At 34.2% G+C, this 26335-nt stretch overlaps 1 protein-coding gene and 1 pseudogene across 9 annotated transcripts in view; one reads left to right on the top strand and one right to left on the bottom strand.

The window, feature by feature from the left end:
• LOC148955263 (CUGBP Elav-like family member 1) overlaps window positions 1-26335 on the bottom strand; it is a 291118-nt gene that overhangs the window by 153370 nt on the left and 111413 nt on the right. For all 9 annotated transcript variants that reach the window (XR_016142940.1, XR_016142941.1, XR_016142939.1 and 6 more), the window contains one exon: window positions 26075-26253. Coding sequence is in view for 6 of the 9 variants with exons in the window: in XM_089101246.1 (XP_088957372.1) it covers window positions 26075-26253 (179 nt within the window). In the remaining 3 variants the exon portion in view is untranslated. The remainder of the gene's footprint in view (window positions 1-26074; window positions 26254-26335) is intronic.
• Window positions 24412-24585, top strand: LOC148955264 (small nucleolar RNA U3; annotated as a pseudogene).

The raw sequence follows: 26335 nt of genomic DNA, 5'->3' as shown, positions 1-26335 counted from the left end.
ATAGATGAAATGAGGAAAGACGATTTAGGCTTTTCGGAAGGAGAGAATAAAAGTAATATTGACTGTTCATCGAAGCGCTCTTTATTAAAATTCTAATTTTCTATAGTCTATGGAGTTTTTCATGGAGGCTTTCAAAATAAGGAAAATATTGTCAATTTGATTTTTTGTATCAGCAAGTAAATATGGAAAATAGAAAATAAATTACTAAGAAAATAAATTACTAAGAAGTCCAATTTTTCAAATAGCTTTCTTTGTTTAATAAGAGGCTTGCCAAGATGAATCGTCTGTTCAAATTAATTAGCAGGGCAATTTTGAAACAAATAAAAAAGATTCCAGAGTTCTTGGTAATTCTAAAGTATGTAAAAAAAAAAAAAAAAAAAATAACAACAACAACAAATAAAACGTTAAAGCGCCGACGGAACAAATCTTTTTTGCATAAATAATGTAAGACAAGTTCAAACTCTTGGGAGGGGGGCTGCGATCTATGTGATAGAAAATAATATTTTCACATTTGAGTGGAAAAGGTATCAAAATAACTATTTCTACAGTTAAATTTGGTTGAGCTTACTTAAGTTACTAAAGATGGTAAGCATGCCCTTCTCCAATCAAAATCCTGAGCATGTACCTGAAAAAGAATTATGACAATAAGGTTTTTGAACCCTGCTTGATCAAACTGTTTGTAGGGGTCATGTTTCTCAGAAGCTTCATCAGCATATTGTCTCATAAGCTATTGTTCTCAGAAGCTACGTGTCTTAAGGACGTTCGCTTTTGTGTGTCTCAAATTTATCTGCAAATTACCTTTCTCTTCCTTGCTACTCCCCACTTACGAAAGTTAGCTATAATTTGAGATCGCTTAATTTTTTTCTTTTTATATTAAACCTCCAACGTAAAAAGAGGCTGCTAGAAAGTCTAGAAAAAGGAAATTGTATATAGAAAAAGGGAACAATTGATAAGGAGATGAGAAATCTCGTTGCAGTCCTCCAAATTAAATTAGGGATTACCGATAAGTTACTCGGACGTATTGATTTATAGAGGGGAAAAGTAACTTTCCCCTCGGAAACATTGGAACCAAGAGGTAAAATGCTACCTAAGATCACCCGAGTGACCAGCAATTACGTATCTTTAACGTAACCTTTAAATGGCTTCTACAAGAAAAACATGAAATCGAAGTTCCTACCAATTAGTGAAAAAACGTTAGTTTCCACGTTATAAATTTGATGTTTTTTAAAGGTCATAAAATTCAATATTGTATTGAATTTGGGAAATAAATTGTTCTCTCTTTAAGTATCAAGTGGCAGGCTTCCAGTTTGAAACATCAAAATAAACCAACACCTTATGATGTTGAGAACAAATGACAGGAGACATACGTTGCCTGCACTTCCTCTTTTGACTCTGCCAATATGGGGATCCTTCTTTTTTCGGACAACCTGAAACCCTGACTAAGCTATTTTAGCTCATATTTAATCTTTTAGTTTTTGAATTTATCAGGAGTTAATTCTTTCCATGTCAATAGAAACTTAAATAGAAAGAAAAGAAAAAGACAAGAAATGCTGAAGAACAAAAGCGTTTGGATGTAATAGAAGTTGAATGTGGTATTGAACAAGCCTCCTTACTCACTTGTAATTGGCAAAATATGGGCAATGGACTTCAGGCATGATCATCTTAGCACTATATGCGGATGAATAAGGTAAAATAAATGAGTGAAGACCTTAGAATTCATCCAAAAATGCATGATGGTATAGCGAAAGAGCCAGATGTAGCACTAGAGATGTCCCTTGGCTAGTTTAAAATTTAACAAAGGAATTTCACATTACTAGAACATAGATTTAACTATTCTAAGGCTTAGGAAAAAATTTAAAGCCATCATCCTCCGAAATGCCACTTGCTTATGCGGTACAGTTGTTGTAAATTGAATGAGCTGACGCCACTCTGACTCTGAACTACATCTAAAAACAACTTGTATTTTCCTCCTATGTAAGAAAAGCCATTTATAAGTCCATGGGATCTTAAAACGACTAAGCAAAACAAAATAAGACTAGATCCTCGTCTTTATAATTTCTTAATTAAGATATAAAAGTTAAATAAACGAACAAAGGAAAGGGACTAGTTATACGTCTGTGATAGCTACAATGAACCACTTAGGTTTTCCAGTTGAATATTACATTTGAATCATTTGTTCCGTTTAGTTGAAGCCATGATTTCCTCTGAAGACCTGTCATCAAAACGAATGAATGCAAAACATATCGGTTCTTCTGGTCCCCTCTACAAAAGGTCTGAATAATAAGTAGAAGCTCTTTCATAAAAGATAAATGCTACCATCAGCATAACATGTTACTGGCGTCATTTAAACCCTAAGCGAAAGGAACAAGCCTTAGAAAAAATTAGGCGGGACACGTAAAGTATTATATCACAAATATCTGCTCACTGTAATATTTATTCAAACTTGCTGTCATAATCCGGGTTGCAGAAGTAGCTAGCGACCTAGTAAGAGACGAGCACGTCCAATGCTAAGAAATATAATAGCCTATAACTCCTAACAATAGACTCAAATAAAAACAAAAAGTACATCATTAGAACCGACTTGAATGCCAGCTATCCTAACCACTAATAACAAGCACGTATGCTTACCACTGTACCATCGGATTATATTAAAAGACGATCATTAGAAGAACAAACCATTGCATATATTAGACTTAGTTAGCTGCCTGATTGCTAGGTTGCTGCCCGCTAGTAACCTAGTAAGACATGTTACTAAAATGCGGGTTGCAGCGGTAGCTAGCAACCTAGTAGAAGTTACATTAATTACATAAAGAAACGATAAAGTTCATCATAAATGGTATCAGTCATAAGAATCTCATGTAGTAGTTATTATCCGGGTTGCAGTGGTAGCTAGTAACCTAGTAAGAGACGATCACGTCCAATATTAAGAAATATCATAACTCATAAAAATATAGTCATACCAAAATAAGAAGTACACTATTAGAACCGCCTTGTCCGTAACCCCAATACAAAAAAACTTACCGTTCCTTGGCTTGAACAACAAGGGAAAAAAATTGGCTTGAAAATCAAGAAAAGTGGCTGCAACCAGAATATTCTGCATATACAGCATCTTTTTTTTCTTCTGCTTGTTCTTCTTTTCCTAAGATAGCGGGGCACTGGAGCATCGTAGAGAGCAGTTTAATGGCTCATTTTAAAGGAAATTGATGGGATTAAAAACCATTTGTAATTAAAAAAAAGCTATTTCTAATTACTTAAGGAACGAACAGTAGCCCATAGTAACTGAAGTAATAAAAGGAATCACTGCAAAGATGACTATTTTAATTATATTCCTTAAGAAATCATCATAAGTAAAAATTTCCCATACCGAGAATCGAACTCGAGCCAACTGGGTAAGAGCCAGCTATCCCAACCACTATACCATGTAGGATATATTAAAACATCTGATTGATGAAATTTTTATTAAAGAACAAATTATGGACTTAGTTAGCTGCCTGATTCTTTGAGGACCGTCTCTTACTATTCCAAAGAAGAAAAAGCCGCTGGTTTCTTCCGGTTTTTACATGAAAGTAGCCCCTACCGCCTTAAACGTCTGCTCTTTACACGAAAGTTTCAGTAGTGCTTTACTGAAAGCACTTTAGAGTGCAATAAATGTAGCCTTTAGCGATTGCAAAGTTTTGATATTTATATTGTGTTCAGGGGCAAATCCCCAGCATTTTTATTGGGGGGGGGGGAAGGGTTCATCGCTGGATAGTCAAAGGGCATGGGATGTATAGTATTTTTTTCTTCACATTATTGGGGGCAACTGCCCCCCTTGCCCCCCCCCCCCAAACGACGCCCCTGATTGTGTTTCAAAAAGTTTGACCAGAAAATCTATGTGTTTGCTACAAATAAAAATGAATTAGCCGTTTTACATTAAGGAACGAACTGTAGCCCATAGTAACTGAAGTATTAAAAGGAATCATTATATATTGCAGAAAGGATCGACATAATTTTATATAAAGGATCAGTATAGTTAGTAAATATAATTTAGGAAAGAACTAACCATGAAACTAGAAAAGTACATACCACAAATTTTGTAGATAACAAACCAACAATCTAGTAAGTAACTAACCACAAATCAATTAAAAAACATTTTTTAGTAATTTACTATATCTGGGTTGCAGCGGTAGCTAGCAATCTAGTAAGAGACGATCACGCCCCATAGTAATATTACAATAGCCCTTACCTCCTAAAAATTGAGTCAGGTCAAAACAAAAAGTACACTATTAGAGCCGCCTTGTCCGAAACACCTATATAAGAAACTTACTGTCTCTTGGGCTGAACAGCAAGGAAAATAAATTGGCTTGAAAAACAAGCAAAGGGGCTGCAATCACGATATTCTGCATTTGAAGCATCTTTTCAATTTTTTTTCTTTTCCCCCGCAGATAGCTGGGCATTGGAGCATCGTGGAGTGCTGTTTAATGGCTCATTTTAAGGGATACATAAAGGATCGATATAGTCTTTGGGTTGCAACGGTAGCTAACAACCTTGTAAGAGACGATCACGTCCAATGTTAAGAAATACAATAACCCATAACTCCTAAAAAAAATGTCGGATCGAAACACAAAGTACACTATGAGAACCACCTTGTCTGAAACGCCTATATAGCAAACTTACAGTCTCTTGGCTTGAACAACAAACAAAATACCTGGCTTGAAAAACAAGAAAAGTGGCTTGAACTATAATATTCGGCATCAACGGCATCTTTTTTTCTGTTTCTTCCCTCTCAGCTAGCTGGGCACTGGACAACCATAGAAAGGTGTTTAATGGCTCATTTTATAGGAAGTTGCTACATCTAGCTGCCTTTTGTAATTAAAAATCAAATTGGAGATTGTCAAATTAGTACTCCATGTGGGCTGAAATGTACTCTCTGTCTCTCTCTCATATATATATATATATATATATATATATATATATATATATATATATATATATATATATATATATATATATATATATATATATATATATATATATATATATATATATATATATATATTCTTTGAGTGTTATCACTAGTTAAATAACTGTGTTTAAAAATATGATCTAACGAAAGACTTACAAGTCAATGTTGAGAAATTCAACTAATTTTTTTGGAACATTAGCTTTACTCCCACTATCTGCAGTACCCAAAATAACTTAACTCAAAAAATTAATAACTCATAATAACCAGTGAAACGCAAAGTACTAGTACCGTAATTAACTTGTCAGGGTACGTTCACAAAACAAGTTCCAATATGGAGGTGAGCGGGGTTTCAGAGACAAGCTCCCTCCCCTTGTATGCCTACTTGAACATCTATAATAATGTTGAATAGGAAAATGAGGTTTACTTCAAGAAACACTGACACAGTTTCAACGGATGGAATTGTCATAAATATATCTTAAAAATTTGACTATCTTTCTTATGGTAGATGGCATCGTTATACCGTCCAGAATATCTGAATAATAAAAGCCCAACAAAGTGGACAAAGGTAAACTATGAAAGCAAATGACTATTTAGCAGAACATTTGGGTCCAAAGAATGAAACCTTCTTGTTTTCGGGAAAAATTATATTTAGAAGAAAAGACTGAAGGGCGAAGCAAAATTGCCTCAACAGTTAGAACCAAACAAAAGTTAATACAGCCTCCATATCCTTTAAATTAATTACAAACAGGTCAATTTTAAGGGAATATTAAGAGAATCTCCAGGATATTTACACTGGAATTATGTGTCTAATTGGTAATCACTGATATATCCAGTTGATAATTCTGGTTTCGTACCAGAAAAGAAAAATGAAATGACGTAAAGAAGTGTGGTTTCCAAAAAAAGGAGCTGTCTAATTATTTGCAAATAAAAGTGGTAAAGACGCACCATACATTCTCCCTTCTTGTCAGGAGACCGAAAAAAAACACGAATACAGGAATAGCTATTCCTGTATTCGTGTAAATCTTGATATTTACAGAGAGGGTAAATCTTACAGGTTTACCCTTTCTGTCCTGGAAAAAATGCAGTTGGTACCAATTAAACTAACCGGTCCTAGGAATTTGCTCTTGAAGCCTAGGGGATGATATCCTTTGGATGTGAAAACTAAACTAGGCAATATTCGCCCAATGATGACAATCGCTTTGTCAAAACCTCTAGCTTCTTCCACCACGTTAAAGTCAGAAACACATAAGTCGCCATCTAAATCTATTTCTCTCTCTATTTCAATCTTAATGGCTAATATTGATATTTAGCAGCGATATATCGGGGAAATATTATTAATGGTCCTTATGCATTTTCTTTTGATTAGCCAACCTTAACTGAATATTTAATTTATTACAGATGCAGCCTTCCTTCGTGCAGATCAAATATATTATCAGGCTGATTCTATCTTTTGTACTAGCAAAATATCCCCATGGTAATCCTTTCATTATCACCTTCGATTCCATAAAAGATCCCTTTAGGATCTCGATCTATCCTAGCGTGAATTCCTTCAATTGTGTTGGCAGGAAATTGAAAATAGATAAAACCTTTCCTTCATGTCAGTGGGGATGTGTCTCCGTAGGAAACGCCAAGGCTCTCAAGTTAATCAGACATGAAATCAGGGAAACTACGGAATTTTGGGTCAAGAGATCAAGCTAATGGTCAAAGAGATTCTGTCAAATAAGGAATATATTCCTTACAATGTCTAACAATTCTATGAAATCTCTCAAAATTTTGTAATGCAACTATTAAAAAATAACCAAATATTTCTTTCGAAAATAGATTTTTTTTTTTTCTTAAAATTTACCCTGTGCATTTTCTAAGTCCTATCCTTCAAATCTAAGCGCTTTAACAGGCCAAAAATCTAAAAAAAAGGTCAAATACATATATACATATAGCCTATATATGCATATATATAACAATACCGGGACCCCGGCACTCGGCACGAGGCAGGCTTCTTTATATGGATTCTGGTTGTCGCTTGTCTTCTAATCGCAGACAATTTGCTGCCTTTTCATACTGAAGTCTTTTCAAAGATATTTGATTATTAAAGCAAGTCCGATTTCTAACAATGATATGTAATAGGTTTGAAACTTTAGGTTTTCTTTTTAAGCTTTTTTAATTGTTGTAATCCCTTGTTAAAATATATTCAAATATTTTTGCAATCACTAGTTCTCTTGCTGTTTACGCAATTTATTGTCCTTTTATACTGTGTCTTTCCAAATATGTTTGATCATTAAATCTATTCCCATTTCTAGTCAGGATTTCTACTAAGCTTCAAACTTTAGGTTTTCTTTTTTAATGTTTTTGAATTGTTATAATTCCTTGTTAAAATATATACAAACATTTTTGCAATTACCAGTTTTTTGCTCTTTATGCAATTTAATCTCTTTTCATACTGTGTCTTTTCAAAAATATTTGATTATTACAGAAATTCCGATTTCTAACAAGGATTTCTACTAAGCTTCGAATTTTTGGTTTTATTTTTTAAGGTTTTTGAATTGTTGTAATCCCTTGTTAAAATATATACAAATATTTTTGTAATTATCAGTTTTTTTGCTCTTTACGCAATTAAAATTCTTTTCATACTGAAACCTATTCAAAGATATTTGATTATTACAGCATGTCCAATTTTTAATCGCTTGTTAAAATATATACAAAAATTTTGCAATGACCAGTTTTTTGCTCTTTACGCAATTTAATCTCTTTTTATTCTGTGTCTTTTCAAAGATATTTAATTATTAAAGCAAGTACAATTTCTAACAACGATATGTACTAAGCTTCAAACTTTTGGCTTTATTTTTTAAGGTTTTTGAATTGTTGCAATCCCTTGTTAAAATATATACAAATATTATTGCAAATACCAGTTTTTTTGCTCTTTACGCAATTAAACTTATTTTAATACTGCAGGCTATTCAAAGATATTTGATTATTACAGCAAGTCCGATTTCTAAATACTAACCGTCAAACTTTTGATTTTATTTTTTAAGATTTTTGAATTGGTGCAATCCCTTGTTAAAATATATACAAATATTTTTGCTAATACCAGTTTTTTTGTTCTTTACGCAATTAATGTCTTTTCATTATGCAGTCTATTCAATATGGTAAGGGGGGGGGGAATAAACAGTAATTTCAGCCCATATAAGGCCAAAATCTTGCCAAGCTAAAACACCTTAATCGATAATGTGTAACTAGGAGATACTCCATTGCCATTAGCTTAATTGGGATAAACGGTTTATAATAACATTTCATTTCTACAGGCCAAATTTATGTTCAGAGACGAATAGTATTCTGCATGCTACTGTAGACTCTGAGATTGGGAGGCTATATAAACACCCTTTCAATTTTTTTTTAGTTTTCGCTCGAAAATATTTTGCTGCCACTTTTCCGTGTCACACTCATTTTGATACTTAAAAAGAGGACACTAGAACTGTTAATTTTCGTTTGAACGAGCTTTCTCCGATTTTCCCGAAGACCATTGATCCGATCGGTTCGAAGGAGAAGTGCTCACTGATTTTAGAAAAGCTTTGATTAGACCCTTTTATAAGAAAGGTGTTAAGATTGAGTGTGGTTATTATAGAGGTATCAGTTTGGTTTCTGTATGAAGCAAATGCGTGGGTGGTATTATTAGTTAAGGTTGTGGATGCAGTGAAGATTCAAAAATTTGGACAACCCAGGGTTTTTCTTCGAATGAAAGTAGAATAGCCCAGGTTAAAAAAAAAAAAAAATCGGACCAATACGAAGATAGAACCAAGATTAAGATATTGGAAGTTACGATAATGATAGTGGTCAAGTATGGTTCTCAAACATGGGCCCTACGAAAGGTAGAGGAAGATGTATTAAATGTTTTCCAGAGGGATTGTCTACGGATAGTTTTAGTACCCATTTGATTGAACGTATGTCAGACACCAAGCTGTACGAAAAATATGGTTCTATTTTATTTTCTAGGGCTATAATGAAAGAAAGGCTGAGATGTTTAAGACACTTTTTACGTTTGAAGAATGACATATTACCAAAGATTGGTCTTTTAAGCCATCTGTATGTGGCCAAACATAAAGGAGGTCTTCCCTGAATGGAGGATTTAAAGGAAACGTGAAGTTCATGGGAGAGCGTAAAGAGTGACGTTTTTAATAGGATGGGGTGGAGGAGGAGCGGACACAGAGGTACTGCTGCAGTTAGGAGAAGTGGTACTGCAGTGATGTTAGTAATATAAGTAGTAGTAGTAGTAGTACCACAAACTGTTTGAAAAAGCATAGCATGTCCTAGCGACGGCAGTTTCTGAAATTTTCATTTAGAGAGAATCCAGTCAACTGGGAATTTGCTTTGTACTTTCCCAAGTTTTAATATGTCTTAGATTTTTCTTTCTTGAAGCTCATAACACTTTCATGTTGCAAAGTTTCATTTTTTCTTTCTCGAAATAACCAGTGATCATAAAGCGAAATAAACAGAATTATCAAGGTGTAGCCCTATTTAAGATTTGGGCCTTATAACCTTATAATTTGGAAATTGACAATGAATTTGTTGATATTTAAAAATTATTAGTAATCAAAGATCTGATGTCTTAAATAGCTAATTGAAGAGTCTTACACAGCAGAAATTCCATCTTTAACTACTTCAGAGTTCAAGGCAAGAAGAAACTTGATGGAGACTATTCAATTTTGTCAAAGAAGTTTTATAAAGTATATTAGCGCCATAAGCCAATTTAATAAGTTTCCTTCATCGTCAAAAAAATTCAAACTTTGCCTTCAGGGAAATAACAAAGACAGCAAACGGTGAATAATGCTTATCAAGATGAAAATTTTCGAATTGAGAAGGGATCCTGTATCTCCTAAGAAAAGAAGGGATTTTTCAAGCGAATTACTTCGAAGTATAACCTATTTAGACAAACCTGCAGGATATGCCCAAACAGATCCTTCCATAAAAGTTCAAACGGTCTTTCAAATTATTTGGCTTCTCTAGCATTATTGGGGCTCAAAACCATCACGCACATAGTTCGTAGACATATACCCTGTTTAAATCAAACAAAATACAATCAATAGATTTTTGTTGTGTCTTTAAATTGAGAATCTACCTAATATTTACGTTAAATGTACTGAAAGATGCTTTAGTTGATCCGTAGAAGTTCCTACAGCCTGTTGATTGAAACCATAACTTTAAAAACGGTTTTTATTAACAATATGTACATAAAAGAATTTGCATTTCTTCCTCAATCGAAATATTTGATGTTAATTATTATTAAGCTTACCGATGAAAAGTTGTCAGTATGGGGAAATTTGAGTAATCTTAGAAAAAGAAGAAAACATCGACATAAAAGATTTTAATCTTGGTGAGAATTAGACCATCAAAAAGGATTAGACATTGAAAGCTCCTATAAGCCATATATGAATTTTCGCTTTTTTTCCCTTGAGAGTCGTTATAGGTAGGCTATATGTTTATTTGAGGTTTTCCCCAAGAGTGACTGGATCTTACCAATGACCATATAATTCGTGTCAGGACTCATTTAAATAAAAATTGAAAGTTCTAGTTCCCTATTTAAGCAACAAAGAAGATTTTGTCGAAGCAGACCGCTGATTTCTTCCCACAAAAGGTAATTTCGTCTTGAATAGGGTCAAAATGCTAGGGAGGGAAAATGCAGAGACAGCCAATCTGTTTGGAACTGGGAAAAACTATTTCTAAGCCTCTCGGTATCAGAATGCCATTGCTGCTTAGTGACTCACTTTTCCCTACCGTTTATGTTAACCATACAAAATACGCGTTTGTCAGACACTATTCGTTCAGTAATGCTAAAAGTTATACAATACTGCATATTTTTGCATTAGCTATTAGGGTAGATGTCGCTCAACCGTTTTGTGGGGTAGGATGCCTAAAACCTCAAAACTCATATGCATACGTTAGTTTTTAAAGACTTTACACGACTCTACCTTCAAATTAGCCTGGGGTCTGGAATTTTCCCCCTAGTGTCCTTTAATGTTTGGGAGCATATTTCCCTACCACCAACTTTCCTGCAGAAGGGCAAGAATGTTGTACTTTATTTTAAACGTTAGAATAAAAAGGTTTCCAAATTGTTGTGATTCGAAAATTTCAATCGTTATGGTTGGAGAATTAAATTGGGTCATGGGTAACCTTTTTGCAAAAAAGTTACTGTGTCTGAACCTGAATCATCAAATAAGTTTTAGCATATATGACAGAAAGACCAAAGTGGGCCATGGGTTCTCCCAAATTCCCCGCCCCTCCCGCCCACAACTTTTTGGCAAAACATAGGCATATTATACTATGTTTAAATGGAAAATGTACGATTAATTTCAATTAGTTTGATTCGAGACACAAAGCGAACCTTTGGCCCCTCCAGTAGCCCCCCTTGAAATCAGCGTTTAGCCAAAATAGAGATATTTTCCATCTTGTTTGATTTGAAGTTTGTTCGTGTCAATGGTTACATGAAAATTATGAATATTAATACAAACGTAGTGATGTAACTTGACAATTATTTTTAAACTGTTTTTGTGACTATCAGTAAGTGATAGACATTAAATCAGTTTGTTTTCACCATCAAAACAATTTAAAACATTAGCATGTGGCATATTTTAAAACAAAGCAATATATGTTTAGCATTTGCATGGTGCAGTTTGAAAATAACTATTTAGATTGCATCGAGTTTTATGTTTTGGTGCAAAGTAATAAGGAGGTGGCTAGTATATATGGTGCAAAAACTAATAGCATTGCTTGGACGTCAGAAAATAGTATAATAAAGTTCATTTGAGTATACAGAACATTTTGAGACCGTCTTGAAGAAACGTCTTTTTTTTTTTTTAAGGAAAAACCGTTTTAAAGTTATGAAGGGTTGACAAGAACTGAATTAAACTGATGGTGACGAAAGACATCAAAGTGTTCCTCCCGCAGCAAGGGAGAACCTACACTTAACGTTGCCCTAGTAGCATAAATTTAGTATTCGCTTCAGATGCTCCAACAAACTTCAATCTCTTCAATTTTTCTTACTTGAATATGATTCAAGGGCTAATATAGCCTTTAAATATACTGTGTATATCCGAGAGTAATCTAATGGAAACCGTTTCTTTTTCGTTTCAAAGCTTTTGAGGATTCCAATCCCTCGAGAGCTGCAGTTGCTCTGACAGATTCTTCCAAGTAAGAAAAAAGAGAGTAATATCCATCATAATAGAAATGAAACCCTTCGAGGATTTTAGGTTTTGGCCATTTCCTCAGAAAGTATTTCTTTATTGAGAAAGAGATTAGGGGAAGTCAACGTAGACTTAATTTTTTGCCAATTTACTTTATATCTATTCAGTGCCGAGAAGTATGTACTAATGGGGAATTAGGAAAAATTCACACAATCATGAACCATAAGAAAAATCGAACCGAACTTGATTTAAAGATTATGGTGAGCTAAGATTAATGCAAAGATTTTATATATAATTGTAAATTATCATAGGTACAGAGCACTAGGAAATGAGAAAAATGACCAATTTGCTTCTAAGATAGTTTATATATAACGAAAAAAAAACTATATTTTAAGCTAGTGGAAAGAGTTAAACTATGTTGTTCAAGCAAAGAGCACGCGAGAGCATATATTGATATATTCATTGATCTATTATATATATTGATCTACTGATATATATTGATCTATTCATATATTCATGAATACACTATGCCCCAAAAAGGTCCAAACAATTAAATATGTCAAAATAATGTCTCCATCCCACTCAAAGTCTCAGAAAAGATCTTTAGCTTTTAGAGGGTTAGATCCAATATAGAACCACCTGCTATTATTACCTTCATTTGCTAAAGTTATATCATTTTGTTTTTACTTTCCATTTTAAACCGCTTAGATATTTCTTTTTAAATAATAACAAATTTAAGAAAACGTCCGTACATTTCCTAATAACAAATACTATGTGTGAACAATGGACAAATTACATAATTTACAGCCCATTCCCTAGGGACTAGGGGGTCATGCCATCCCCAAAGGCATGGTTATTTGACATTTCAACTGTATTGAATCAAGTGGGTATCTCAAATTTTGATCATATGTCTTTGGGAAAAAAAAATAGGCGTTAGAGGGTGGCTAGTTGCCCTCCAATACTTTTGCTCACTTAAAAAGGATACTAGAACTTCCAAATCGATTGAGCGAATGAGCCTTGTCACGATTTTCTTGGACCATTGGTCCAATACAATCAGCCCTGAGGAAACAAACGAACAAAAAAGAAGTATTTTCTCTAAAAAAAAAAGTATTGGAGGGTTCCTTACTTACAGTTCATTACCATGAACTGCTTGATATGTCTATGGTGAAAAAACAAAATATTCATTCTGAGTAATTTTCTTGATTAGGATTCGTCGACTTACTAGATCCTGAAAGTTTTAGTTTATTCGAGCAATTCTTTTGCAGGAGACAGAGCAATTAACAGTTATTATCGTTCTTCATTCCTATAACGTCTAGCCTCCTGAACCCAGCTATTTCATGTTCGTATAAAGCCAGGGAAGGGGAACATTTTAAGCCTAGGGTTTCCAAGCTAATTAGCTGGACAGAACAAAAGCTCGGTTGATTACAGGGACCATCGAGAGACGCATTATCAGATTTCGATTTAGGATCTGAACAACATTGTTACCAAATTAGAAATTTCTTACAGAAAATTTGAGGAAAGATTCATGATGTCCTTCCACGGCAGTCTGTCTGGGTTAGAGCCAACTCAAAATAGAAAGCGATCAAAACAAAAAAAGATACTAACAATTGATTCGGATAGGATATGTTAGCAGAAAAATATTGTTATTTGTCGGTTTCCTTTAAAAAGTAAAAAAAAAAATCACAAGACATAATTGCTTATGTGTTTCGGCGGTTAGTTTTTTTTTCTTCTTTTGAAGAGCAAACGAGACAAGACTTCGCGTATTCTGCGGCAAGAAGCAGCGTCAATCATTGTATTAAGCTAAATTTTAACAGATAAGTTTTTTTCATGAAACTATAGAGCGTTGTTAATTAAATCGAACAAAAAACTTGCTATACTTGAGAGGCGGAGCTGATACTTGAATATTCTACTCTTTACGGTAAGCTTTAACATTTGTTTTATTGATAGAATAATTAATTTCTACGGTATGTGAAAACTGAATCGTAAAGAGCGGACGGTTTAGGGGCGGCTGTTTCTCTCATATGTATGATAATTTCAGCTCGCTTAATTTTTAACCTCTCTTTTATTTGTAAAAACTTTTTTTTCTAATATAATATTCAGGCTTATTCTAAGTATGAGAGGGAGGGAGGCTACCGCTCCCCTTATCCCAATATTGTTTTTACTAAATTTCGACTTGTCTGTGACAATACTACACGATTTTCAAGTTTCAAGTGGGAGATTCCAGCAAACATAAGGTAAGTCCAAGTTTTAGAATGTCAGTGCCGCAGTTCAAAATGAGTCAAGTTCAGGCTATAAATTCTATCGATGAAAAAATGAGCTAAACTCTAAAGCCTTGCAGAAACAACTCTTGTTCTGATCCGGGAAAAAAGGGCAAAAAACTCCAATCTGTAGACTGAACCAATACAAAAAACGTGGTTAATCCTGACTGGGTACAAAACGAGCCATTTCCAACCTGGAGAAATGGGGACTAGGCCGTGCAAATAACAACTAAGTGTTGATTCAGCCAAAGAACTTGATAGACCATATTTGGCGCATAAACAAACTAAGTCCTGGTTGGGTATACAAACGATTTATCTTGTCCTCTTGGTGCAGGTTAAATCTGCATGCTCATTTCAAAATCGCATGTTTATATCTTAGCGGCCAAAAACAGAACACGAATAGATCTTTCTAATAAAATATCGGAATGAAATACAAATATATTAAAGTGGATGCATATCACCGAAAATCAGGCTAATTTTTAATCTGTGTAATTGAAAACTACTTCATCATCCATTCTAAAGCTCTTAGTAAAACTATTGTTAAAAATTATTACGCACAACTACTGCTGATCCGAAACTTTTGACTGAATGTTCGGATTTGCATAAAATTTAAATTACAATCTAACATTTCAGTTCTTAAACCGGATATTTAAAAAGAAATCTATATAAATATTCCTGCAATCAATACATGGTATGTCAGGTAAAACATTGGCAGAAATCGATTGCTTAGAGACTAGTTTTAGTTTCTAAAATAAGAATTATTCAAAGAAAAATAAAGAGCAATGGTACAACCTAAAACGAGTAGAAATAAAGCAAGATACTAAGTCAAATACAAACTGAAAAGAATCATCCATGATGAATCATTAAGACCCAATAATAAAATGATTAAAATGAATAATAAAAATAAAGACCAATTTTAGTGTCTAAAATAAATTTTTTTTAAAGAAAAGTAAAGAGTAATATACTAAAATATTTAAATAAAGTAATATACTAAATACAAAATAAACTGAATAGGTTCAACCACGATGAATAATTAAGACCCCAAAACAAAAATGAATTAAAATGAATATTCAAGTGAAACTTGAAACAAACAGAAATTACCGCAAATGAAAGGTGGCCTACAACCCTCTTAATCCCCCTCTCAGGCTAGAATGGCATTTGTGCCTTACTGATCATTTTGCTAAGTTGATATCTTTGCAATAATAAAGGTAAAACAAGCTATTAGTTTATCTTCTTTGACCAACGGCAATATATTTTCTTGGAGCAATTTGACATTCAGTTTGATACCTCAGGATGTTTCGTGTTGATATTTCAGGGCTTTGGATTGTCTCTATAAGTTAATTTCTTATCGACATGATGACATATTTCAGAACTGTACGAGTTCCTCGGTTAGAAGTCATATTTTTCCCGGAGTTGCCTTGGAACAAGCCAGCTTTTCTGTGCACAGCTCTTGGATAAGCAGGAAAATCATACAGCCTTTAGCATATGGCCAGCTAAAGGCTGCAGCGCCCTGCTAAATAGTCAGCGCCCTGCTAATAGCAATAACCTCAATGTAATGTTTATTTGACCTTCGATAAAAATTATATTTTATTTCGTAATGGAGCTATCAAGTTGCAGTTGTGTATTTACTGTGACTCATAATATGAAACGTGTTTGAAATCACTGTTTGACACTATTTTTTACAGTTGCTTGATCCTTGAAAATGGTCGCAGCTGAAAAACTAAAAAAAAAGAAATACTATTTTTCTTGAAAGTCCAGCCAGATAAAAGGTACATATTTTATATAAATCAATAGACTATAATGTAACAATAAAATAAAACAGTAAACAGAATTCGTCAGTTGACATAGAAAAACATAAGGTCACGAACTCCAGGGTGTTTGATACAGCTCTGTTCGAAATGCAATTTGGATAGGATTGTTTGTTGATACAACAAGGAGAAGGGAATCTGCTAAAATAATGTTGGCTCTTATAAAAAGCTCTTTGTTTACTGACACACGACTAGTTTAAACAGATCAGAACACAGTTGAAGACTGATGTTGAAATTTGCCGTAGCCTATTTCTAACTTAGCAATAAAATGTGCTATTTTCGTTTCTATTTTAAAGTCAACAAGTTATTGCCAATGCAGTTTCCAACTCTTTTGGAAATAATGTAGGACAAAGCCATTATCAAACTCCTTGCTGTTACCAATGTTTAATTTTACATTTGGCAATCTTCTAATCAAAATCTCGCTCGCAATCGTTGTAACATACTGGGGAAGGAGCTTTCATGGTTGCAGCAGCAGCTGCAACCTAGTAAAAAGTGAACCACAGCCCATAGTAACTAAAAGTTAAAAAATTCGCTTTGAAAAAACTGCCTAGTGAAAAAAATTGCCATCTGACTCCAACTCAGGCATGGTAACTATTATGACGGTTCGTTTTCAAAGTAAAAGTTGCGAACAGAAATTTATGCTAATTTCAGAAAAAAGCCTAAAACCCCTCGAAAATGGCGTCAGATCAAAATGAAAAGTGTACCACTAGAATCAGCATGGTCAAAAACCATGTAAAGGGAAATTACAGTCCCCCACCTTGAACAACAAGGAAAATCAGTTTTTTTCATTGATAGCGCTGCTGTGTCCTTTTTTTTCGTTTTTTTTCAGCAGGGCTAGCGGGTTACCAGAACATCATAGAGAGATGCCTAATGGCTCATTGAAAAGCTATTTCTCATATCTACGAGCATTTTATTAAGTTTGTCATCTGAAAGTGCCATATGGCATTTTTTGTGCCATTTCTCAAAGGGTAGGGCTAGCAGGCTGCCAGAACATCTTCGAAAAATTTTTAATAGCTCATATAAAAGATATTGCTCATATCTTCGTCCTTCATATAAATTCCACCATCAGCAAGTTCAAAATGCCGCTAAAATCGGAACTTGGTGCCGTGTCTCAAGTGGAAAAGCTGGGGCTAGTGAGCTTCTAGAACTTTTTAGAGTGACGTTTAATGACTCATTTGATGGCTATTGCTCATATATACGTGCTTTTTATAAATTCCACCATCTGAAAGTGCCAAATGGCACAAAAATGGCACTTTCTGTACCATTTCTCAAGGGGTGGGGCTAGTGGGCTACCAAAACGTCGTAGACAGATGTTTAATTTCTCAAATAAGAGCTATTTCTCATATCTACATTTTCCCTATAAATTCCGCCATCTGCAAGTGCCAAATGGCACCAAAAATGACTCAACTGGTGTCATGTCTCAAGTGGAAAAGCGGGGATTAGTGGGCTACCAGAACTTCTAAGAGAGATGTTAAAGGGCTCATTTGAAAGCTATTGCTTATGTCTACGTGCTGTTATCAGTTCTACCATCCGTAAGTACTATATAGCACTAAAAGTGGCACTTTTGGTGCCACTTCTTAAGTGGAAAAACTTGGCAGTATAAAAAGGTACCATTGTAATAATTATGGTCCGAAACCTTTAACTGGAGATTTACAAGAACCCCTCTCATATAATCCCCTCCCAGCCCCCTTAGTAAGTCTCATTAGTCTTTTGGGAGAATTCACAATGAACTCTTTAACACGGTCAGCCGACGTTGAGGCTCGCAAAATGATTTTTAAAATATCGAATATTCTTAAGAGGAAGAAATGCATAGAAGAACAAATAACTGGATCTCGAAATTGCAAATGCCCATTCCTTGACGTACCCCCTCTCCTCCTCCAGTTCGCAAAAGTTCAGCTTTGCCAAATATAGTTTAATGCTTTTACTCTTTTTGATAGAAAATTCTATTAGCTCAGTGGTTTTTTAGCGAATTACAAATGTATTTGCTGAATAAGGTCCAATAACTATGCTTTTGGTGATGACATAACTCTCCATGGTCTTTAGGGAAAGGGCTGTAAGTTATACAATTATGGTCGTACAAGACCAGATAGATTGAATTCAATCATCAGCCGCCGTAGTTCACTACTAGCGCGATAGAATTTGGATAAGAATGGCAAGGGTTAAGTTACTTAATTAGGCATTTTTTTTCAATCATGGTTTTGTGCCTTATATATGAATAAAAAAAACAAGTTTTTTAAACTGAAAGTAAGGAGCGACATTAAAACTTAAAACGAACAGAAATTATTCCGTATATGAAAGGGGCTGTCCCCTCCTCAACGCCTCGCTCTTTACGCTAAAGTTTTTTATTGTTTTAAAAAATAAAGTTGTGAGACAGAGTCAAACTTTAGCGTAAAGAGCGAGGCGTTGAGGAGGGGACAGCCCTTTCATATACGGAATAATTTCTGTTCGTTTTAAGTTTTAATGTCGCTCCTTACTTTCAGTTTAAAAAACTTGTTTTTTTTATTTAATTTCTGATCGTTTTTTAGTTAATGCAGCTTTTATTTTGGCTCACCGTCTTTGAATAAGTAAACAAAATTTACATAAAAATTTTACTCTTCTTTTGCTAAATGGCTGTGGCTAAATTTGGTTCTGACGTAATTTACAAATTAACTTACGTAACGAACTTCTATATTCGTATATTTTTTTTTCTGGCAAAAAATACGTTGCAGATATAGTTGCAGATTTTTGCAGATATTAGCTTGAAATCTATGTTATAGGGTTTTATGATACGCTGAATCTGACGGTGGGATTTTCATTAAAATTCTTTCACTTGTAGGGGATGTTTCCTCCCTCTTTAAAAAATCGGGTACATTTTCTCAGGCTCGTAGCCTTTGATGAGTAATACTAAACTTAATAAAATTTACATATTTAGAATCAGCATTATAAGTTTATTCTTTTGACATATTTATTGACATCAAAATTCCGTTTTTAAAAGTTTCGATTACTATTGAGCCGTATCGCTTGTTTTTTTTTTTTTTACATGTATGTTATTACGTATATGAGGGGGTTCTCCCCTTAGTCAATACCACGCTCTTTACGTTAAAACTTAAAAAAAATTTTAATTCACAAACCTCTGAATCCCAAAGGCCGTTTAATTAGAATAGATAGCTCTATTGAAAGCACTAAAGAAAAAACCTGTAGCGTAAAGAGCGAGGTGTTGACTTGGGGGAGAACCCCCTCATATACGTAATAATTTCTGTTCGTTTTAAGTTCTAATGTTGCTTCTTACTTTCAGTTGAAAAAACTTGTTTTTTTAAAATTTAATTTCTGATTGTTTTTTTAATAATGCTTGGAAATCCGGCGCAACCTTCATAGAAATGTCCCTTACCCCAAAGAAACATCCTCCACGGAAAGATTCTCCCGAGTAACCCCCTCCTCCAGCCCCCCCCCCCTACCAGAATAAAATCCTTCCTGAAATTTTCTGTATATTTCCCAATAACCAATACAATATGTAAGCAATGGGCAAAGTTCATATCTTGCAGCCCTTCCCCTGGGAACTCTGGGGGATTAAGTCATCCTAAAAAAAATATTTATTAGATTTTCGACTATGCTGAACAAAATGGCTATCTCAAAATTTTAATTGGGTGACTTTGAGAAAAAAATTAGCGTTGGAGGGGGCCTAGTCGTCCTCTATTTTTCGGAGGGCACGAATCATGATCTTTCTTCGAGCAAAAAATGCAAATTTCCACCTTTTTGCAGATAGGAGCGTGAAACTTCTTTAATAGGGTTGTCCGATAAGCTGAATGTGATGGTGTAATTTTTGTTAAAGTTAATTAAAAATACAAAATTCCACATTTTTGCAGATAGGAGTTTGAAGCTTCTTTAATAATGTTCGTTGATAAGCTGAATCTGATGGTGTGAATTTTGTTAAAGTTAGTTTAAAAAATTTGCAATTAAAACAAAATTTTATTGTTTAAAAAAAATTGAGTTGTGAGAAAGTCAAACTTTAGCGTAAAGAGCGAGGCGTTGAGGAGGGGACAGTCCCTTTCATATACGGAATAATTTCTGTTCGTTTTAAATTTTAACGTCGTTACTTACTTTCAGTTAAAAAAAACTTGTTTTTTTTTATTTCATTTGTGAACGTTTTTTAATTAATGCAGGTTTTGATTTTGGGCTCACCGTGCATGAATAATTAAAACGAAATTTGCATATTAATTTTACTTTTATTTGGTTAAATGACTTTCTCGAAACTTGTTGAATTTTATTTACGAACGTTTTTATTAGTAATAAATATACGTAACTTACGAATTAACTTACGTAACGAACTTCTATATTTATATATTTTTAATACGTATATTAGTCAATACCTTGCTCTTTAAGCTAAAGTTCGAATTTTGTTCCAATTCTTTAAAAATGACCCCGTAATCACAAAGGCCGCTAATTAGAATAAATAGCTCTTATGAAAGTACTAAAAAATCTTTGGCTTAAAGAGCGAGGCATTGACTAGAAGGTGAACCCAATCATATAGCTAATATTTTTTGTTCGTTTTAAGTTTTGATGTTGCCCCTTACTTTCAGTTGAAAAACTTATTTTTTTTATATTTAATTTCTGATTTTTTTTTAAAATAATGATGGGAAATCCGGCGCCCCTTCATAGCAATGTCCCTTCCTGAAAACTTCCTTCATAAAAAGATCCTCCCATATAACCCCCGACCCCCCCCCTACCAGAAAAAAATCCCCCTGAAAACTTCGGTATAGCCTTCTTCCCAATAACCAATGCAATATATTAACATTGAGTAAAGTTCATAGCTTTCAGCCCTCCCCCTGGGGGCTTCGAGGGATTAAGTCATCCTAAAAGACATAGTTATAATATTTTCGACCATGCTGAACAAAATTGCTATCTCAAAATTTTGATTGGGTGGCTTTGGGAAAAGAATGAGCGTGGGAGGGGGCCTAGTTGCCCTCCATATTTTTTGGTCACTTAAAAAGAGCACTAGAACTTTTAATTTCCGTTCCAATGAGCCCTCCCACGATATTCTAGGACTACTGGGTCGATACGATCACCCCTGGGGAAAAACAAAAAAAACAACAAATAAACACGGATCAGTGATCTTTCTTCTGGCAAAAAATGAAAAATTCCACATTTTTGTAGATAGGAGCTTGAAACCTCTACAGTAGGGTTCTCTGATACGCTGAATATGATGGTCTGATTTTCATTAAGGTTCTATAACTTTTAGGGGGTCTTTCCCCCATTTTCGAAAATCAGCCAAATTGTCTCAGGCGCGTAACTTTTGATAGGTAAGATTAAACTTGATAAAACTTATATATTTGAAATCAGAATTAAAATCTTATTCTTTTGATGTATCTATTGGTATCAAAATTCCGTTTTTTAGAGTTTCGTTACCACTGAGCCGGGTCGCTCCTTACTTACAGTTCGTTACCACGAACTGTTTGATTATTTTTCAGCTAACTTACTATATTTGTTAATTTTTGGTTAATTGTGAAATGTCCAATACACTATTTTTGGAACAAATTACGCCCCAGATCCCGACCCCTGGGGTTGGAAAAGTGTAGGCACATGGTTGTGGAACCACTCAAAGTTGCATCTTCAAAGAAGGATTACTTATTGTTATTAACTAAAAAAAACAAGTTTTTTAAAATGAAAGTAAGGAGCAACATTAAAACTTAAAACGAACAGAAATTTTTCCGTAAATGAAGGGGGCTGTTCCCTCCTCAACACCTCGCTCTTTACACTAAAGTTTTTTATTGTTTTAAAAAATAGAACTGTAAGAAAGAGTCTAACTTTAGCGTAAAGAGCGAGGCGTTGAGGAGGGGACAGCCTCTTTCATATACAGAATAATTTCTGTTCGTTTTAAGTTTTAATGTCGCTCCCTACTTTCAGTTTAAAAAAAAATGTTTTTTTAGTTATTTTCTGAACGTTTTTGCATTAATGCAGCTTTGATTTTGGCTCACCGTACATGAATATTTAAAACGAAATTTGCATATTAATTTTCCTTTTTTGGCTAATTGGCTTTTTCGAAATTTTGTTCTGACGTGACTTACGAATTAACTTACGGGACGAATTTCTATATTCGTATGTTTTTATTACGTATATTAGGGAGTTCGCACCCTCGTCAATACCTCGCTCTTTACGCTAAAGTTCGTATTTTGTTCGAATCACAAACCCTTGAATCACAAAGGCCGGTTAATTAGAATAGATAGTTCGTTTCAAAGTACTAAAAAACTTTAGTGTAAAGAGCGAGCTATTGACTAGGGGGCGAAGCCTCTCATATACGTAATAATTTCTGTTCGTTTTAAGTTTTAATGTTGCTCCTTATTTTCAGTTGAAAAAAACTTTCAACTGAAAATATTTCAGTACGAATATAGAAATTTTTTTATTTAATTTCTGATCATTTTTTAAATAATGCTGGGAAATCTGGCGCCCGCTTCATGCAAATGTCCCTTCCCCCAAGGAAATATCCTCCATGTAAAGATCCTCCCCCGTAACCCTTACCCCGACCCCGACCCCCCACATGAAAAAAATTCCTCCTGAAAACACCTGTATACTTCCCAATAACCAATACTATATGTAAACAATGGGCAAAGTAACTTGCAGCCCTTCCCCCGGGAACTGTGGGGGATTAAGTCATCCTCAAAGACACATTGATTAGATTTTCGACTATGCTGAACAAAATGGCAATCTCGAAATTTTGATTGAGTGACTTCAGGAAAAAAATGAGCATGGGAGGGGGCCATGTTGCCCTCCCATTTTTTTGGTCACTCAAAAAGGGCACTAGAACTTTTAATTTCCGTTCGAATGAGCCCTCTCACGATATTCTAGGACTTCTGGATCGATACGATCACCCCTGGAAAAAAAAAAAAAAAAAAAAAAAAAAAAAAAAAAAAAAAAAACATGCATCCGTTATCTTTCATCTCGCAAAAAATACAAAATTCCACATTTTTGCTGATAGAAGATTGAAACTTCTACAGTAGGATTCTTTGATATGCTGAATCTGATAATATTATTTTCATTAAAATGCTGTAAATCTTAGGAGGTGTTACCCTCTTTCTTCAAAAATAAGGCAAATTTTCTCAGGCGCGTCACTTTTGATTGGCAAGACTAACCTGGATGAGACTTATATATTTGAAATTAGCATAAAAATTTGATTCTTCTGATGTATCTAATGGTATCAAAATTCCGTTTTTTTGAGTTTCTGTTACTATTGAGCCGGGTCGCTCCTTACTTACAGTTCGTTACCACGAACTGTTTGATATTCATTTATTCATATTATTTCCCTTTTTTCTGTTTAATAGACAGAATAAAACTATTTGTGAATGTATATAGAGAAATCATACCACTAAAAACCTATTTGCATTTTTTTTCTGTGATATTTTTCTAGTTGTCAGGTTACATTCAAGGTTTTTCCTGTTAATTGTTATTCCTCACCTGTATGTCTAAAGTTTTTTAGTGTTTATCAGGGGGGAGGGGTAGATGTTTAGTGAAATAAGCTAGACATGCAAACCTTTTTGTTAGGTTTTAAAAACCTTAAAACTCTTCTTTGGAAGTTACTCGTTCTTATCGGCCGAGGTTGCCCACCTTCAAAAATCGTGTAGACACTTCTGTGTAGCATAGATTTCTCGGCGTTATTTGAAAAACGATCGTAAATTAAATATTTTTTTTCAACTGAAAGTAAGTAGCGACATTAAAAATTAAAACGACCAGAAATTATTCCGTATACACTGTAAAAAAAATTGATTTCCAACAAAATATTTTGCTCGAATTCAAACTAGTCAAAAAATCCTATTTTTCTGTTAGAATTGTGACTTGCTTATTGAATTCAAACAAGAAAAAAAAAATCCAATTTTTCCGTTGAAACTGTGACTTGCTTATTGAATTCCAACAAATTATTGAATCTATTCAGATGTATGCATTTTTCAGTAGAAATATTTTATTCTCTAAACAAATAGGTTATATTAATCAAAATGGTTTGGACTTCAAAAGTAGTCTGAAATTTCTTGAATATCACATTGAATTTGACTATCGTGCCATTTAAAGTGAGCTTATGTACAAATGTTCTTATGAACACGCATTATGAACAGGTTATAATTATCATTTTAGAGCAATAGAAAAATATCATATGAATTTTTTAATCACTTATGGCCCATGGAATAGTTACAGTATATTCATAAAGGTAAACAAAATATTTTGACCTTTAGTATATAAACACAAGACTGGACCTATTACATGTTAATATCATACTTTACAGGATTATTTCTGTAGTATCATTACTTGGGTTTCGCTGGAAACCGACGATTCACTAAACCTCATGATCAGTGCAAAAGTTTGTCTCTGAGCAAGAGAAGGACCTGTTTGGGCTTACTTCTGAAACCGGTCATTGAGGACAATTCCTGGGAGTTATCAGAACATTCAACTAGTTTATTGTTCAACAAGATTATAGAACTAATAAATTGAACAATGATAGTGATGGATTTACAATTAAAGGAAGAGGAATCCAACAAACAAGATGGAAACCAAATAAACATCTTAAAATCCAACATGTTGTGTTTGAAAATTCAATTTGGAAATGGGAATAATGATAATGGAATTCCAAAATGGTCTCTAATGTTCAAATTAAGCTGTTTAAATTCCAATTTTGCTGTTGAAAACATTATAAACAATTTTTGTCGAATCTCAAACAATTTTGTTTACAGTGTATGAGGGAGCTGCCCCCCTGAAAAAAATAAAAAAAGATCATTTTAGTGTTGCTTCTGCATTAAATTCCTAAAGGACCAAACTTAGTGTTAATCTATAACTCCTGTGACTATCATCATGCTGTAATGGCTTTCATAGCAACCATCTGTTTCGTCTAATAGTCTTCAGTATGCTGGCTCTAGATAAGTGGAATTGTTGTAGAATACATCATCCAGGCCATTCACGACTGTGATTCTAAGGACATCGGAGCTCTTTAACAAAGAATGATTTCCATTTATCCAATATGTCAGATTCAGAATAAGGAATATACTTTCAAAGTGTTTGTCCAATTTGCCATAGCTCCCAACCAACTGGCTCATTATCTTCTTCCAGTGACACAGTCCACCTTTTACCACCGCACATTCTGCCTTTTCTTATTTTGGTCCAGAATTAACCAGGATTCATGCAAAGCAGTAGAGTTAATGTTTACTTCGAAGAAGAGGTTTTTCGCTTTAATTCAGTTTAAATAATGTGCCAGTAAAATCACGGCGAGAAGTGCCGTGGTTTTACCGACTCAATTTGTTTTACACAGTGACAAAGTATTCTGGAGGGGCGTCTCCCCTCCCCCATACGCGAAACCTCTGACATCATAAACTTCCGAAAATGCTACTTTACTGTGACGTTTTTGAAACCTTTTAATGTCAACGATCTATTGACAAAACCTCAATTCATATCCAAGACTAAACATACTGATGGCTATGACACTGAATACATTAATTATGATCAATGATTAAGCAAGGGTATGGGTGCAAATAAAGTTTCCAGATCAAAAGCTATTGAAAAGAAAATTGCGGAAGATAGTAAGCACAAAACGTGTATTTTTAGATTAAATGAATATATGTCAATGGCCTCTTTGAAGCATCAATCCCTTCACCTTCCAATTTTACAACAGAAAGGAATACAGACATGTTACAACTTGTCTGAACTGGAATCATTTTAATATAAGGCTTTTAATATGCATGGTTGGGGGATGAAAATGGGCCCACAACCCCTACCACACCTGTAACACAGCTACCCCACAGCCCACTTTTCAGCTTGAAGGGAGACCAAAAGCATTCTGTATAAGATTCAAGTGCTTTTTTCTTTCGATGCTTGTGCTTACCAGGAATACCCTAAGGAATTAATTCTCAGTGATTGGAGGAAAAAATGACATTGCCTTACCTTTGCTCTGCCCAGAAATTTTGTCTCTAAGAACATTAATCTGATAAACCTCTCCAAATTCTTCAAACATTTTCCTTATGTCATTTTCATCCATAGTCCTAGGAACTTGACCGACAAACATTTTGATCGCATCCGGGTCAGGCTGCTGATTTTGGCCACTTGAATTAATGTTCATTTTTCTAAAATATAATTTTTATGAGGCACACAAAGAACTCGCAGACGTATAGGCCTACAGATCAGTCGTAAGAAATCAGCTAAATT

Source organism: Artemia sp. Qi Xiang Cuo, chromosome 2, assembly GCF_049724085.1.
Source record: "Artemia sp. Qi Xiang Cuo chromosome 2, ASM4972408v1, whole genome shotgun sequence".
NCBI lineage: Eukaryota > Metazoa > Arthropoda > Branchiopoda > Anostraca > Artemiidae > Artemia > Artemia sp. Qi Xiang Cuo.
The sequence above is the reverse complement of the archived record's forward strand: the minus strand, read 5'-3'. Positions and strand labels throughout refer to the sequence as shown.